This window comes from Nomascus leucogenys, chromosome 8 (assembly GCF_006542625.1).
Source record: "Nomascus leucogenys isolate Asia chromosome 8, Asia_NLE_v1, whole genome shotgun sequence".
NCBI lineage: Eukaryota > Metazoa > Chordata > Mammalia > Primates > Hylobatidae > Nomascus > Nomascus leucogenys.
The window spans coordinates 98,441,628-98,456,587 of NC_044388.1; the positions used below are offsets into that span (position 1 = coordinate 98,441,628).

The following is a 14,960-nucleotide window of genomic DNA, read 5'->3' on the forward strand; positions in this document are numbered from 1 at the left end:
CCCAGCCCCTGGTAACCACTATTCTACTTTCCATCTCTATGAATTTGGCAACTCTTAAGAACTTCATGTAAGTGGAATCATACAATATGTGTCTCTGTGAGTCTGGCGTATTTCACTTAGCATAATGTTTTTTATGCTAAGTGTTTTTTATGCTAAGCTTCATCCATGTGAGAGCACATACCACATTCTCACTTCTTTTTAAGGCTGAATAATATTATATGCATATACCATATTTTGTTTATTGAGCTGTCAGTGGATCTGCCAGGACCTACTATGACACTGAAGGGCTTACAAAGCCTTGCTCTTGCCAGCCTCTCCACCCTTCTCTTTTGGGATAGTCTTTGCCTTCTTCTTTCTATACTGTCACCTTTTTTTCATCCTATAAGAGCTATATTCTTATATATGCCATTCCCTCTGGTGAGAATGATCTTACACTATCCCCCCAACTCTTAGGCAACTTAAATATCACTTAGCCTCAGTATCTCCACATTTAGTTCCTGGGGTCCCACAAAGAAAGGTTGGGCAGACTCCTTTCCCCACTTAATTATTTTTATAGATCTCTGTGTGTCTTTATGGTGCATATTACCACTGTAATTTATTTACTAATTTGCATGTGTTTGTGTAATGACTGCCTTCCTTGCCAGATGATAAACTCCTGTGTATTTAATGCTATCTCCCTTTTTTCTGTCATAATGTCTATAATGTAGGTGCCTAGTAAGTAGTTGTTGAATGAAGCTATAGATTGAATGAATGAATACTGAAAAGAGAAAATTTCAGGGCTACATGCTGAGAGTGTTTGGATTTTAAAATGTCTGTGAGGTGTTAAATTACCAGTGAGATCTCAAAAAGTCATCTTGCCAGAGCATAGATCTTTGCTCTGTCATTTCTGTTGATTAAAAACTTTCATTATTTGAAGATGCTTCAGGGGCTTCCAAAAATGTAACCAACAACAGCAGCAGAGACAGTTTACATTTCCTGAGTGTTTATTCTCTATCAGGCTTTGTACTGGATGCTTTCCATGTATTACCTCATCTAAATCTCACAATAACTCTGAAAGGGAGGTTCTGTTTCATTTGTTTGTTTTTAATTGCCGTTTCCAAATGAGAAGAGCAAGGCTCAGAGAGTTTAAATAACTTGCATAGGGTCACTCAGCCTGTAAGTGGCAGGCCCAGAAGTCGGGTCGGATCTGAGTTTTGTAGCCTGGGATAGAGCCCACCCCTCCTCCTCATCAGCTGAAGTAGTCTCTTTTTATCTGTTTTACAAATGGGGCCTCTGCCTCAGTTTTCTTTGGACCCAGGGGTTTGTGGCTAAAGAAGAATTTGAAAACTCCAGGCCTGTAGAATATATTGGACTGGGATGTACCCTTTTCAGCTTCATGCTGTCCCTCCACTACATCTCCCACTGTGCTTCCCAAAATGCACTTTGCATTCTTCTGCAGCTAACAAGTTACTGTGCATCCATAAGGCAGTTTTCAGATCTCAAGATAGAAGTGTTGTGTTTTCTGTATGCTCCTCCCACAGTAGGTCCATCCTTCTGTCCTAGTGACAGTCATCCTCTTTTTAAGTAGTGGCTGACAAGTTTATCTCCACCACTAGTCTGAACCTCTGGAAAAGATGGGCCAGGTCTGCCTCTTCTGGAGCTCCTTGGTCTGGCCCAAGATCTGGCACAGAGCATAGGAGGCTTAGCCAGTGCTTGATGGGTGAATGCACATCAACTTAAAGTGGGTACTTGGGACTGACCAGCTGAGTTCAGAAGCCTGGAATACAAACTCCAATGTATACTCACAGAACCCCAGGAATGCAAGGTGGAGATGATCAGATGTATTAATCACATTTGGAAAAGAATGAAAATATTTCCATAATAAAATGTTTCTTTTCTGAAACAGATGTACCCTCATTGTTTCATGAGGAAGTAATTAAACATGTTTGATTAAAACATTCATAAACATTTATTCAAGGCTACTATATATGCTGCTCTCTTTATTGGTACTTTATCTGTTGTGTCTGCTTCTCCTAATCCTCCTGTAAGGTGTCTTTTTAAATCTTCATTTTAGAGATAAGGAAACTGAGGCTCACAGAGATTAAGTGACTTGCCCAAGGATAGTCAACTTCTGAGCAATAGATATAGTTGTGAACCTAGTCTGTCTGACTTCAAAACCAGTGCCTTGCCATCACCCTAACTGCTTCTGATCTTGTATTTTAGATACTTTTCAGCTCAGTACCCTGAACCAGCACACACATGCCCTTCTCCTCCTCAGCCCTCCTGTGTCCTACATGGTTTGTCTTCCTCCCTCCCTTTCCCCCTTCTCACTGCACCCACTCTCCATTTCCTTGTAGTATCTTTTTGATTATTGCCTCTTTGCATCCAGAAATGGAAATATTTTTGACAGTATCAATGATTGGACACTATTACATGTGGAAACCGGTGTTAATAGTGTGGTAATGTCACATTTGCATTAATAAATACAAAATAATACATTTTATTAAGGCCAAATTACCTATATTCTGATTTTGTTTTCTTTCTATAGCCTTTAATTCTTAAGATTTTTTTGAGTCTTATTTTATATTTTTTAAATGTATATGTTTTTTCCTCCATTTAAAATATAACATTGTACTGAAAAGTTGATCAGATAATTTTTTTCTTTTATTAAGCGTTTTCTAAACAGTGAGATACCTATTTGAAATTATGTGAAATGCAATATTGAAATACTTCAGTATGTTCTTTCTGGAGAAGTTTATGAGGTTTCTTAAAGACTTAGGTTCATTTATTTTCTGCCCCTCTTAGTATTTCAGCAGGATTAAGTTTTTTGAATCAGTGGATCAAGTTTTAATTTTCCTGTTCCTTCCTTATACTGACATATGCTTTGGCAGAACAAAAAAGAGACCTAAACATGTCAGCATGATTTTTGTTCAGTGAATTAAAAACCATAAAAGTAACAAGATCTGATCCAAATCCCTGAACTCCTGGCATGGTGGTTTTGTCCTTTTCAGTCCCAAGCTTCATATTACTGACTTTGAAGAGCTTTCTGCCTGGAAGCAGAAGTAATGGCAGCAGTGCATGATTTACTTGAAATAGATTACAAGAGTAAAAAGAATACAGGCCAGAAAAATCGGGGTTTGAATCCCACTTCTGTCACTCATGCTCATGGGCAAGTCACTTAACATCTGTGAGCCTGTTTCCTCATTTGAAGACTTGTGAGGATCAATGAAGTAACATACTTAAAGTACTCACGTGGCATAGAAGTGTTTAATAATAGTAGTAATTAGACTCATTGTTATTTTGAGAATACCTTCAAATAGCTGAATCCAAAAGGATTTACATAAATATAATTATTCACTTCAGAGCTTATTCCTTCTCAAAATTCTTTAATTTTTTTCTCGGCAGAGAAAATATAAGGTAGATGTTACTAAATCTTTAACAGCTGCTCATCACTATTCCACACTGAACATGTATCCAGAACTTGGGATTGTCCTTCCTTGAGCAAGAACCATGTTGATTTGAGGGTCAGGGAGCATAAGCATGTCCATTTCAGGACCCGGGGGGGCAGAGGAATGCTGTCATACTAAGACCATTGGCTTTTGTGACAGGCCAGCTTGGGTCTGACTGGGTCTGACTTTGTATAAGGTACCAAATTTCTTTGGGCCTCATTTTCTTCATCTGTAAAACGTGGTTTGTGATCTTACAAGACTCTCTGTGATATGGCTTCCCAGCCTCTTGTCACTCCTTTCTTTGTTATCAGTGCTCCAGCCAATTCCATAAATGAAGCATGGGCTCTAGGTGGTTTTGTCCTTTTCAGTCCCAAGCTTCATATTACTGACTGTGAAGAGCTTTCTGCCCGGAAGCAGAAATAATGGCAGCAGTGCATGATTTACTTGAAATAGATTAGAAGAGTAGCAGAAAGAATACAGGCCAGAAATATTGGGATTTGAATCCCAGTTCTCTCACTGGGAAGTTTGGTACCTTATACAAAGTCAAACCCAGTTTGCCCATGTTTGGGCAGCTTAAAGCCTTTATACATGCGTTTTCCTCCTGGAAATTCCAGGAGTTCAGCCCACAGAGAGGAAAGTTACAAACTGCTGAAATGGTTGACAGAGTGATATTAAATTCTTGGCCAGCAGTTAATGTATAGAATGATTTTGTTGAATGTCTTTTGTCTTTTATCAGAGTAACCAGAGAGCACAGAGAAATGCTGGTGAAACTGGCCAAACAGAACACGAACAAGGCCAAAGACTCTTTACGGAAGGTTCGCACCAACTCAATGAACAAGCTGAAGAAATCCAAGGATACCGTCTCGGAGGACACCATTAGGCTAATAGAGAAACAGGTATTATTGCCAGCAGATGTAGTAGTGTTTGTATTCAGCACAAGGAATCATTTGTTCATGTTTGAGGTGAGGACAGTTAAAATAGAATACCTCTGATCTTTCATTCACATTATCAACATTGTCTGAGTCTCTGTTCTGGGCCTAGCCTAATGCCAGATTCAGAGGGATCCATAGAGGAGGATAAGACACTTGTATTGTGTACCAGGTTTTGTGCTGAACACTTTATATTACTTCGTTTACCCTCATCACTACAAAACTATGAGGTAGGTAGTAAGGAAGCTGAGATTCAGGCAAGTTAAATAACTTGCCCGAAGTCACACTGCTGGAAATTGGTAGAAATCGGATCCGTACTTAGGCAGACTGACTTCAGAGCCTCTACGCTAATGCTCTCCTGTCTGGTTTTCTGGTTGCTGAGAAGTGAGCACTTAGTGTTCTCAGTGTGCTGAGTAGTGGCACTTGAATAAGTCTTAAGCTACTGGAGTAAAATAGTGAGAGACAAGGGGGAAAAGTATAACCATACGTACAAAGGTATGGTGATATAAAAACAATATTCAGTTAAGATCATTGGGGTTTGAACGTAGGATAAGACTAGGGAATGAATAAAGAAAACAGAGTGGCAAGATAATAGAAGGAAGTTCTCGTACACCAGGTTTAGGAGTTTGAATGTTAACATGTACAGACTTTCCCACATCGGCCGTGCGTATGTATTAGTCATGTATGACCACAATAATGGTACGTTACTACCCCAAAACTCAGTGATCGACAATATCAAAGCATTATTTCTTGTTCTCATTTCCATGGGCCAGCTGGGGTGTAGCTATTCTAGGCTGGGCTCAGTGGGCTTGGCTCCAGATCTTGGATTGGGTTCAAATCTGCTTTATATATCTCTCAATCTTCTGAAGCCAACAGGTTTCCTAGGGCCTCTTTTCATGGTAACAGCAGATGCCAAGATCATAAGCCCAACCACTCAAGTACATTTTAAACACCTGCTCTTGTCACATTTGATTGGCCAAAGCAAGTCACATGGGCCAAGCTCAATATCTTTGGTACAAGGAAATATATATATTTATGGAGGTCTGGGGAAAGAAGTGAATATTTGCTAAACAGCAGCTAATCTACCAAAGTACCTTAATCACTTGAGTAGCTTATAAAAATCCAGGTATCTGGGGCCACATTTCCAGAGATTGAGTTAATGAATCTGGGACAGAGCCTAGGAATCTGTATTTTAAATCCTTCTCAGGTGATTCTCATACAGTGACATGCTTAAAAGATTTTTTTTAGATGATGGAGAGAGCACATCTATGTTTATGAAAGATGACTATGGTGGCCAGGTAGAAAACAGATTGTAGGGGGCAAGACTGGAGGCAGGGAGACAGAGATGCTGCTGCAGAAATCCAACCAGGAAGTGATGGTGGCCTGAACCTGAGTGGCACCTATGGAAAGATGTGGAGATAGAATTAGTAACGTTCAATGTAATATAAAGGGTTTGATAGGCCTTAAAGCCTCCTCATCCACAAGCATTGTTTTAGGGAGATTGAACAGGCGTGTGGGCTGGATAGGGAGTGAAGAGAGAAGCGAGAAGCAAGGCACCCCTGGAGAAGTCCATAAATTGACTAGCTGCTCCCCTTCTCCTCCACCAGCAGTTAAAATGCTAGTTTTACTAGCATTTTAGTAGTAGGACAGCCACAACAGTCACCTGGGGGCGGGGGGGGGGGGGGGGATTTTAGGTGGCGTCCTGGGCCCTACTCCTGCATTTTCTGATACAGTAGTTCTGCCTAGGAATGTATATTTTTATTTTACTTAATTTTATTAATTCATTTTTCTTGAGATGGAGTCTTACTATGTTGCTCTAGCTGGTCCTGGACTCCTGGGCTCAAGCAGTCCTGTAGCTGGGATAACAGGTGCGCCCAGATGGAATGTATAGTTTTAAAAAGCTCTCAGGTAATTCTGTAAAAGCACACATAGAAGATAATGACCTAGAAGCCTTGTAATGTACCTGTGTAATGACACTAGAGTTAGAAAAAGATTGTTCTGCACTTGATGTCCTATGAACTTGGGGAAGCTGCTTGACTCTTTGGAGTCTGTTTTCTGTAAAAAGGGATTGGTAATTTCTGCCTTGAATGGTTTCCTTGGTGTGCTAGAAAGCACTATTAGTGTACCTGACACCCAAACCCTCAAAACTCCCCTCTTGCCATCTCTCTGCCCTCCTCCTTCCCTGTATGAGCTAAAAGAGGAGGTTCAGAGATTAGGCGGGCCTTTCCTGAGCACTGACCAGGCCTCATTAATAGTCTGGGCCCTGGCTCCAGCTGGGCCAGCTCCTTGTCTTTCTCCCAGGGGATTTCTTCGCTGCTTTGCCTTGTCGTTGCTTCTTGGTGATAAGCCTGTGGACCTTCAGGGCCTGCCAGGCACTAGTCACTCAGCAAGCCAGGACATCTGCCTCAGGGACCAGAGCCCACAACTCCCGAAAGAGGAAGAATGATCAGATAGCAAGCATTCTTGATAAAACCCTCTTGACAAAGACCTTGCTGGAAGCCTTCACTCATTAGCACTGGCTTTTCGCCATCCTCTTCAGATTAGATTTTTTTTCTTTAGTGCTTCTTACTGTGATGTTTTTAAGTGAAAATAGCTGTATTCGTTTTGCTGTTAAAACAACGAAGAAAGTAATTGAAATCTCATCACTCAGATGACTGTTCTTAACATTTTAGTGTAGAACTTCAAGTTATCTCTCGAAACAAGAAATCTCATACTATTTATGTGATACAATATATCATAGATGTCTTTCTAAAAATATTATTATTTAAATGTTTATTCTTTTTTTTTTTTTTTTGTTGCCCAGGCTGGAGTGCAGTGGCGCAATCTCGGCTCACTGCAACCTCTACCTCCTGGGTTCAAGCGATTCTCCTGCCCCAGCCTCCCGAGTAGCTGGGATTACAGGCATGTGCCAACATGCCCTGCTAATTTTTGTATTTTTAGTAGAGATGGGGTTTCACCATGTTTGCCAGGCTGGTCTTGAACTCCTGACCTCAGATGATCCGCCCACCTCAGCCCCCCAAAGTGCTGGGATTACGGGCATGAGTGCCCAGCTAAATGTTTATTCTTAACCAAGATTGTTAATAACTTCGTTTACTGTCATAGAGTTAAAAGTTTGGAACAGAATTGAGCCTTATATACACTTCATGATGTTCTTTCTACTGTCAGAAGGCCCCAAACTGGAATTTTTGATGTGTGTGTGTGTGTGTGTGTGCGCGTGTGCGCGCGCACGTGCACGTGCATGTTTTAAAGATATAAAACAAGGTTATGGCTGATTGTTGTTTCATCAGACAGTTTTAAAATTTTGTTTACTTTTGTTCCTTACTATCAAAGTAATATATGTTCATTGCAGAAAATGTGGAGTACAGAAGACTGCTTAAAACAATGGGGGAAAGTTCATCCTCTCCTCCCACATTGGAGAGGCAACCGTTCTTAACATTTTGGAATATTTCTTTTTTCCTTTTAAAAAAAAACTACATAGTTTTAAACATGATTGAGAACATATAGTATATATACAATTTTGTATTCAGCTTTTTATTTTCTGTTTGACCTCAAAGGCATTAGCATTTTTCATGTCTTGAAAAACTCTTTGTAAAACTCCTTCTGATGGCTGCTAAATAGTTGGTGGTGTGGTGTTCACTTTCATAAGCCCTCTTTTTGGACATTTTAGTTTGTTGAAACTTTTTTGTTATAAGGTTGCAGTGAATATATATATATATAAATCTTTGTTGAGATGATTTCCTTAGAATAGACTGGAACGTCCCAAGTGTGGAATTACTGTACAGAGGGACTGCATATTTTTTATAAGATTCTTGGTATATACTACTATGTTTTTAGAATATATATGTATTTAATTTGCCTTTTATAACCCCTAACACTTGAACCTAGAATTTTTTTATCTGAGCTGAAAATGTTGCTTATCTGGGAACTGTTGCTTTTACTTTCACACTCTACAGAAAAGATTGTTATTCTTTGTATAAATCCATACGACCTTTCTAGAGGATAATATATACTAAAATCCATACATTTCTTCTGATTTAGTGACTTAGGAATTTGCCCAAAATAAATAATCAACAGCCTTATTTATAGGAACGTTCATTGATATATATAATAGTAGAAAACTGGAAACTGTCTATAAATTTCTGACTGGGAAGTAAATTGTTTTACATTCATTAGAATCTATATAGAACGTTAATAAAAATATTTTATAGATATGGTAAATTTTTTTGGAATTTGCTTTTAAAAGGTAGATTATACAGCAGTTTGATTTTAGTTTTATAAAGAAAAGTCACATGTACCATGGGGTTGGCAGCTTATACATGTCAAAATATTAAAGGTGGTCATTTCAGATGATGGCATTATAAACAATTTGGATTTCATTTTGAGTGAGATTATCTTTTTTAATTTTTCAAAAATCTTTTGAGGTCAGATTTTTTAAAGCTTTATTATAAAAATGTTTCTTCAACTTTTGGTGTATAAGAATGAAATGATAGGCCGGGCGCAGTGGCTCACGCCTATAATCCCAGCACTTTGGGAGGTCTAGGCAGGTGGTTCACAAAGTCAGGAGATCGAGACCGTCCTGGCTAACACGGTGAAACCCTGTCTCTACTAAAAACATAAAAAATTAGCCTGGCATGGTGGTGGGCACCCGTAGTCCCAGCTACTCCGGAGGCTGAGGCAGGAGAATCGCTTGAACCCGGGAGGCGGAGCTTGCAATGAGCCGAGATCACGCCACTACATTCCAGCCTGGGCGACAGAGCAAGACTCCATCTCAAAAAATAAATAAATAAAAATAAGAATGAAATGATTCATTTGTAGGTTCTATCCCTGTAGTCATGTTTGACCCCCAGATTTCCTCAACTGTCCCCCCCCCCGCCGCTACTTCCCAACCCCCATTCCAGGCAAGCTCTGCTGAAGAAGGACTGAGGTCTTCCCACTCAACACTCTGACATCTGCCGGCCTGCTGTTTCACCTTTGCTTTGGTTTGCTATAAATGGCCTGCTGAACATTAAAGCACTTGGCAGAAACCACCAGTAAATCTGGCCAAGATCCTTTCACTGCTGCCTTTCCCTGAAAAACAGTGCTGCTCTGAAATGAGCAAAGCTGGGTGCTAGCAGAGCTAAAGGAGGGAAAGGCTCCTGGCAGACGGGTGGAAGGCAGGGAGGCTGGTCCAGGCAAGGCAGCGGGTGTTTTGAGCTAGGCCTCAGGAAGGATGGCTGGTAGGCAGGCCTGCCCCAGGAGTGTACTCTGTGCTCCTGCCATTCCCCTTCTCTGTCCCTGCCTTTCATTTTCCTGAATTTATAAGTAACAAATGTGATGATGATAATGATGATGACGATGTTATAATCTCTATGAGGCAGAGTATAATGTTGGCAAGGGTTCTTGCTTTGGAGTAAGACAGGCCTAGATTAAAATCCTGGCTCTTTCACTTCTTAGCTGTTAACGCCAGCAAATGGTGTCATCTTTCTGAGCCTCTGTTTCTTCATCACAAAGTGGGAGCACAGGATTGATATGAGGACCAAATGATGCTACATACTTAAAAGTGGCTAGTATGGTGGCTGGTCCTCAATAATTGTTCGCCCTATTTCTTTATCCTTCTCTTCTCCCCAGTCTTGTGACTTTAAATGTAGAACTTGGATTGACTCTTAATATCCCTAACACAGCCTGTCTGGAATGAGGCAGGACTAGGCCAGGTGCTGTGGGACCCCTCCAAAAGGGAATAAGAGCCTCAAACTGGCCATTAAGATGGGTGAGTTCTTGGCTCAGCCACACCACTGAATTTCTTTTTTTTTTTTTTTTTTTTTTTTTTTGAGACTGTCTGGCTCTGTCCCCCAGGCTGGAGTGCAGTGGCGCAATCTTGGCTCACTGCAAGCTCTGCCTCCCGGGTTCACGCTGTTCTCCTGCCCCAGCCTCCCCAGTAGCTGGGACTACAGGCTCCCGTCACCATGCCCGGCTAATTTTTTGTATTTTTGGTAGAGATGGGTTTTCACCATGTTAGCCAGGATGGTCTCGATCTCCTTACCTCGTGATCCGCCCGCCTTGGCCTCCCAAAGTGCTGGGATTACAACCACTGACTTTTTATGTGATCTTGGACAGATCAGTTAACATTCTGTGCCTTGATTTACTCCTCTGTAAAATGGGGATAATACCTATTCTACCTGCTTTATAGAGGCTATGTGAGGTTGTTGGATTTGAATGAAGTAACAGAAGATAAAACACTTTTGCATTCCTACTATGCAACTGTCAAGTTAAATAATGTTTATTATATGGTAAAGAGAGATAATAGTCTTTCATATGTTAATAGGGATTGTGTGCAATAATGCATGTAAAGTTTTAGCCAAGTGTCTGACATGTGGTAAGTACTGGGTAAGTGGAGGCTGTTGTTGGCCTTGTTGCTATTAATCATTATTTTAAGACGTCTGATAAAGGTGGAAAAGATGAACTTACAGGCAGGCTGTCCCCAAGAACACCTTATGCTTGTACTATGGTAAAATGTTAGTAAATATTTTCATTAATTTTTTTTTTTTTTTTGAGAGAGAGTCTCTGTTGCCCAGGTTGAAGTGCAGTGGCACCATCTCGGCTCACTGCATCCTCCAGTTCCTGGGCTCAAGCTATCCTCCCATCTCAGCTTCCTGAGTAGCTGGGACTACAGGCGTGTGCCACCATGCCTGGCTAATTTTTTGTGTTTTTTTAGAGATGGGGTTTCCCCATGTTGCCAGGCTGGTCTCAAACTCCTGGACTCAAGTGATCTTCCCACCTCAGCCTCCCAAAGTGCTGGGATTAAAGGTGTGAGCCACCACACCTGCCCTTTTTCATTAATTAATTGGAAAGAAGTCAGGAAGTGATAGTAAAAGTTATAGTACACGAAATAGCAAACAACCAGTTTAAAATGTGCATGCATATTCATTTGATAGATGAGGAAACTGAGAGTCAAAGTGGGGAAATGACCTACACATTTTCAACCCACTAATTTCAGCCAGAACCCATGTTATCAAATTGTTCTCCTAAGTACTCTCCCTCCTCCCAGTCCCCATCCCTGTCCCCAAACTACCCTCAAAGCCATTTTTCCAGAAGAGGCTTTCAGCCATCATTCCTGGCTGTCCCAGGCTGCCAGCCTGCAGGTGTTGGAGTACTGCTGGGCACCATGCCACACCCCATGCAAGGCAGCCACAGGGGGCAAAAGCATGTCAAGGCTTTGTGGGTAGCTGAGTTAGCAGGGACCAAGCTGTCATTCTGAGTCCAGCCACTCTTGCAGTGTGTCTGGCAGCCCCCAGGTGTTTTGCTTTTCTAGCTGAAAAAATGCACAGCTGTTGCTATGGTGAGAGCCTGGCCACCTCCCTGCCCAGGACCAATTGCTCTAAATCCTTTTTAGTTTCTACCCTTTTTAGTGCATTTAGTTCTCAATTCCTAGCCAAGGCCTGTGGTCTGCAAATAAAGATGCCCAACAGCCGCTGTGCTGCTAAGCATGCAGATCCTTGGCACCATGCTGCAGCCCTTAAAGCCTCCTGCCTAAGGCTTCCTGCTTTCAGTCTTTTTTGGACATAGGGAGGAGACTGCAGCAGCTACTAAACTGTATTGTGTTTTTTCATTCTTGGAGTACATGTTTATGGCAGAAAATTTGGGAAATACAGAAAAACACAGAAAACTTTATTCACTTAGTGTGTTTTTCCTGAGAACTTGATATGTGTTAAGTCCTAGGCTGGATGTGACAGAGATGGACATGAACAATATATTGCCTGTCTTCCCATCACTAAAATATAACCACTATTAATATTTTGACAAGTTTCCTTCCAGTTTTTAAAAATACACAATTTTTTGTTTACATATTTTAGAGATCATTTCTACTATGTATATACACAATTTTGTGTCCTACTTTTCTTCAATTCAAGGATAATGTGAGCATGTTTCCATGATATGTACTGGAATGTTACTCATATTAACACCCTATCCTTAAGAAGTAGAAAATCTTAACCATTTTTAATGACTATATGTGTTCAACTACTTCCCTATTCTGTAACTTTAGATTTTCTAATTTTTGTATTATTAAATATAAAGCTGGGATAAATATCTTTGTGTATAGAACTTCAGAAAATTTTTTCAGATCCTGTTCATGTGATAATTTCCCAGTTGAGAGATTTTGGGGTTAAATGGTATGAACATTTGCATCAATTTGAATTTCTATCAGTGATATATGAGCTTATCCATTTCATCATAGCTTGCTGGCATTGAATATTGTAATTAAAAACCACAGCATCAAATTTTGCTATGATAGCTGAATTGTATCTTGTTTTAATTTGCATTTCTTTGATGTCTATTTTCCTTGTTTGGTAACCAGATGTACCTCATTTTTTTTCAAGGGTTTTTTTTTTCACTTAACTATTGGGATCTTAATATTCTTCTTATCAATTTGTATGAGGGCTTTATATACAAAGTATTTCAGGTGTAGGAAATTCTAGAGGCTCATTAAAGAACAGATAAGACTAGCTTCTCTATATTGTAGAATAATAGTTAAGAATTTTGGGCTGTGGAATCTGAATGCTGTGGATTAAATTTTATCATTCTAACTTTCTAGCTGTCCTGACTAAGCGATCTAAATGCCTCCGTTTTCCTATCTGCAAAATGGGGATAATAATAGTATCTATCTTATGGGTTTGCTATTAGGAGTTAAAAAGAATGTATATATAGGCCGGGTGCGGTGGCTCACGCCTGTAATCCCAGCACTTTGGGAGGGCAAGGCGGGAGGATCACGAGGTCAGGAGATTGAGACCATTCTGGCAAACACGGTGAAACCCCATCTCTACTAAAAATACAAAAAAAAAAATTAGCCGGGCGCGGTGGCGGGCGCCTGTAGTCCCAGCTAGTCAGGAGGCTGGGGCAGGAGAATGGCGTGAACCCAGGAGGCGGAGCTTGCAGTGAGCTGAGATTGTGCCACTGCACTCCAGCCTGGGCGACAGAGCGAAACTTTGTCTCAAAAAAAAAAAGAATGTATATATAAAGTTCTTAGTACAGTGCCTGGCTGGTACTTAATGTGAACTTTTGTCACTATTATTATTTCTCACATAACCTTTTCATGTTTCTGGAATATTCATCCCCCTACCCTTTTCCAGCCCCATTAATCAGGCTGTCTCATTTTGTGTTCTTGCAGATCAGCCAAATGGCCGATGACACAGTGGCAGAACTGGACAGGCATCTGGCAGTGAAGACCAAAGAACTCCTTGGATGAAAGTCCACTGGGGCCAGCAATACTCCAGAGCCCAGTTTCTGCTGGATCCCATGGGTGGCACATTGGGACCTCTCTCCCTCCCCCATCCACACAGAAGACTTCACCATGCTGACAGAAGGCTGTCCTTGTGAGGCCCAGCCTTCCGGGGGAACACTCAGACTTGTTCATTCTCTTCCTCCTCCTGCTCTGGGCCGTCTGACGTGGGTGGCTCTCAGAAAATACTTGCTGCTGGCAAAGGGCCTTTACTCAGGCATTTGCTTTGACTTGATGTTGCCAAGGGACTGAGGCCATTAGCAGGCTTAGTACCACCTGCTCCTCATCTTAGGAGCCTCCTTTTCACATAATTAGGCTCTGTTCCCATTTTAAAACTCTGATATGGGCCTTCACCTATGACTGGACACTTCACTAGAGGCCCATTTTCACTAAACAATAAAATCTAAATAAATTGGAAGGAATAACAACCACAAAGGAAAGAATATAGTTGGTCTGGATTGATGATCACTAAGGATCTGTGTGTGAGGCACCCAGAACAGTAGTTTTGCCTGTGAGTCATCTTCACACATGTTCTTTTCTCTGCCTGGATCTCTCTTCCCCTCCTTACCTGGCCCTCTCTTCCCCTCCTTACCTGGCCATTCCTGTTTATCATCAGGCCTTGTCTTGGATATCACATCCTCTGGGAAGTCTTCTTTCCCCCTCTAACCTAGGACCCTCATTACCGGCTCTCATAGCACAGTCTACTGCTTTGTACGAACTCTTAAGTATTCATTTAATTAGCCTGTATATCCTCAGAACTTTGTGTAATGCCTGGAGCATAGTAGGCAGTCATATGTTGTATTGTGAATAAATTGCACATAGTAGCTACCCAGCAAATGCTGACTTTTCTTTCTGGTCTTAACACTCTCTTTCTATCGTTTTCCTGTCTTGTACTTGTTGTCAACATTTACTTGGTAGTGAGACACCTTTCCTGCAGGGCCTGCCCATTGTTGACAGACAAGTAGCTTATTGTGGCTTATCTTCAGATACTGGGTTGTTAGGTTTTTTTCCCTCCAATTATTTTTTATTCGTTCATTCATTCTTATAGCCATTATGAGTTAGGTATAGTTCTAGGCATTATTTATAATCTTGACAGTAAACTTAAGAGATGTGTATTGTCTTCATTTTACAAATAGGAAAACTAAGTCTTGACAGTATTAGGTAATTTGCCCAAAGTAACAAAGCAAAGCTGATAAGTGGTAGAAGGTTTTCATGATTCATTGTCAGCGTCATTTACATAGAGGTGAAGTTTCTTGTCCGGGGTTACACAGCTAGCAAGTAGCAGAGCTGGCATTCAAATTGAGGCCTGATGTGCTAATGTAAAAGGAAAAAAACAAACTTTTTTTCCTT

At 40.8% G+C, this 14,960-nt stretch overlaps 1 protein-coding gene across 8 annotated transcripts in view; it reads left to right on the forward strand.

Annotated features, from left to right (window-relative positions):
- Positions 1-14,447, forward strand: part of MRRF (mitochondrial ribosome recycling factor) — a 64,576-nt gene extending 50,129 nt beyond the window's left edge. For 7 of the 8 annotated variants that reach the window (XM_003264089.4, XM_030817766.1, XM_003264087.4 and 4 more), the window contains 2 exons: positions 4,165-4,324; positions 13,500-14,447. In XM_003264089.4, coding sequence (XP_003264137.1) covers positions 4,165-4,324; positions 13,500-13,577 — 238 coding nt within the window. In that variant the 3' untranslated portion in view covers positions 13,578-14,447. The remainder of the gene's footprint in view (positions 1-4,164; positions 4,325-13,499) is intronic. The other variant, XM_003264088.4, reaches the window with a different exon arrangement.
- The last annotated feature ends 513 nt before the right edge of the window (positions 14,448-14,960 follow it).